The sequence below is a fragment of the Frankliniella occidentalis genome, unplaced genomic scaffold (genome assembly GCF_000697945.3).
Source record: "Frankliniella occidentalis isolate FOCC.00 unplaced genomic scaffold, Focc_3.1 Scaffold6245, whole genome shotgun sequence".
Classification (NCBI taxonomy): domain Eukaryota; kingdom Metazoa; phylum Arthropoda; class Insecta; order Thysanoptera; family Thripidae; genus Frankliniella; species Frankliniella occidentalis.
Genome location: NW_026273278.1, coordinates 1 through 1,460, shown reverse-complemented (window position 1 = coordinate 1,460; position 1,460 = coordinate 1). Strand labels below are relative to the sequence as shown.

General features: G+C 61.2%; 1 protein-coding gene across 1 annotated transcript; it reads right to left on the bottom strand.

The window, feature by feature from the left end:
• Window positions 1-56: 56 nt before the first annotated feature.
• Window positions 57-1,359, bottom strand: LOC127752313 (hormone receptor 4-like). Its single transcript, XM_052277251.1, has 3 exons — window positions 819-1,359; window positions 586-714; window positions 57-443 (listed from the first exon to the last, which is right to left on the bottom strand). The coding sequence occupies exons 1-3, from the start codon at window positions 1,311-1,313 to the stop codon at window positions 57-59; spliced, it is 1,011 nt and encodes a 336-aa protein (XP_052133211.1). The 5' UTR covers window positions 1,314-1,359.
• Window positions 1,360-1,460: the final 101 nt, after the last annotated feature.

Sequence of the window (1,460 nt, the reverse complement as noted above, 5' to 3'; positions counted from 1 at the left end):
CAACCCTTTATAGGCCCGTCCGATTGTAGAGCTGATGGCTACGTTCATTCCACCAACTAGGTCGAAAGAATTGGACAAAGGTGGGGGGGGGGGGGCAGCCCGGGCCGGTACTCACATGGGTTGAGCATGATGATGACTTTGAGGCACACGTACTCCTCCACGCGCAGCTTGATCCTCCTGAACATGAGCGTGACGTGGGTGATCTTCTCCACCATGGGCCCCACGTCCTGCCGGAGCTGGTCCATGGTGATGGGCCTGCCCATCATGGAGGTGAGGCACGTCTGCAGCGTGCACAGGTTGTTGGACACCTCCTGGGTGAAGTCGGCCTCGGTGCCGTCGCTCGAGGTGGAGCCGAGCTTGTGCGCGCCGTGGATGGCCTGGTAGGCCGAGGTGGTGAGCACGAGCAGCTCGTGCCACTTGTGGGTCAGCAGCCGCGTGTGCACCTGCAAAAGACACAAACACAATTAACATTTTGGCTCACATAGGACACTCGTCGATAGTTGCCTTTTTAAAATAAAAATGTCAGCAATTTTGGAAAATGTACTTTGACATTGCGCCACAAGATTACTGTTGGAATGCACTCACCTCCACGGGCAGCTCGAGGTAGAACGGTAGGCGCTTCGTCCACTGAACCAGTTTGTACACTATTGAGTCGCCGATCTGCATCAGCTTGTCCGACAGGTCCGTTTTATGATCCAGCAGCTCGTCCAAATTCTGCGCGCCGAAACAAAGGGAGCAAACGTGAGCACGGTCATTCCCTGCGCGACACATGTGGTGTGGTGCTGTAGCGGACCCGCACCGCACGGTATTTTACTCACCCTGAGCGTGGCAATGTCCTGGAACTCGTCGCAGTCGATGAGCGCGTGGATCATGGTGAGGGAGGCGTCGATGGGCAGGGCGCGGTCCCTCGACGAGGTGACGGTGTTGTCGAGGCGCTGTCTCAGGTGCACCACCTGCGGGCAGAGGGAGGGGGCGGGCGGAGAGTTAGAAAGGGCTGTCGCAGCGATCGCACTCGCAGGGGCGCCTCGCGACGACCCACCGCTTGAAGCTAGGCGGTACTGCGCGAGGCCGTGCGAGCCGCGTGCTCCGGGAGGGTAGGCAGCCCGCACGCACGGCTGCGCGCGGCACAGCGCGACCGCCCTCCTCGCACGGCTCATACCAGCAGCGGCAGCAGCAGCAGCAAACACACATGCATGGGAAGCACCGCTGTGACAAGCGCTACAGCGACATCGAGAGCGCGCACATATGTCGGCCCGGGCTTGACCGCGCGAGGACACGGACTCTTGCCGAACGACACCCCCATATCGATGCATATAATAGGTTTTCTGACGGGACCGCGATCCACGAAGCGCCCGACGGACGGCCTGGTCCAGCGAGCGCGGGGAGCGCGGCGCGGGCGTGCCTCCAGGATGCTGCAGCTAGGACCGCGGAAACCCGTTCCTCTCCAGTCGGGCGGGGCG

Coding starts and splice junctions, on each gene's coding strand:
- LOC127752313 (XM_052277251.1), bottom strand. CDS start 1,313: ATGCATCGATATGGGGGTGTCGTTCGGCAAGAGTCCGTGTCCTCGCGC. Junction 715..818: donor AGGACATTGCCACGCTCAGG/GTGAGTAAAATA, acceptor TTCGGCGCGCAG/AATTTGGACGAGCTGCTGGA. Junction 444..585: donor ACCTCGAGCTGCCCGTGGAG/GTGAGTGCATTC, acceptor TGTCTTTTGCAG/GTGCACACGCGGCTGCTGAC.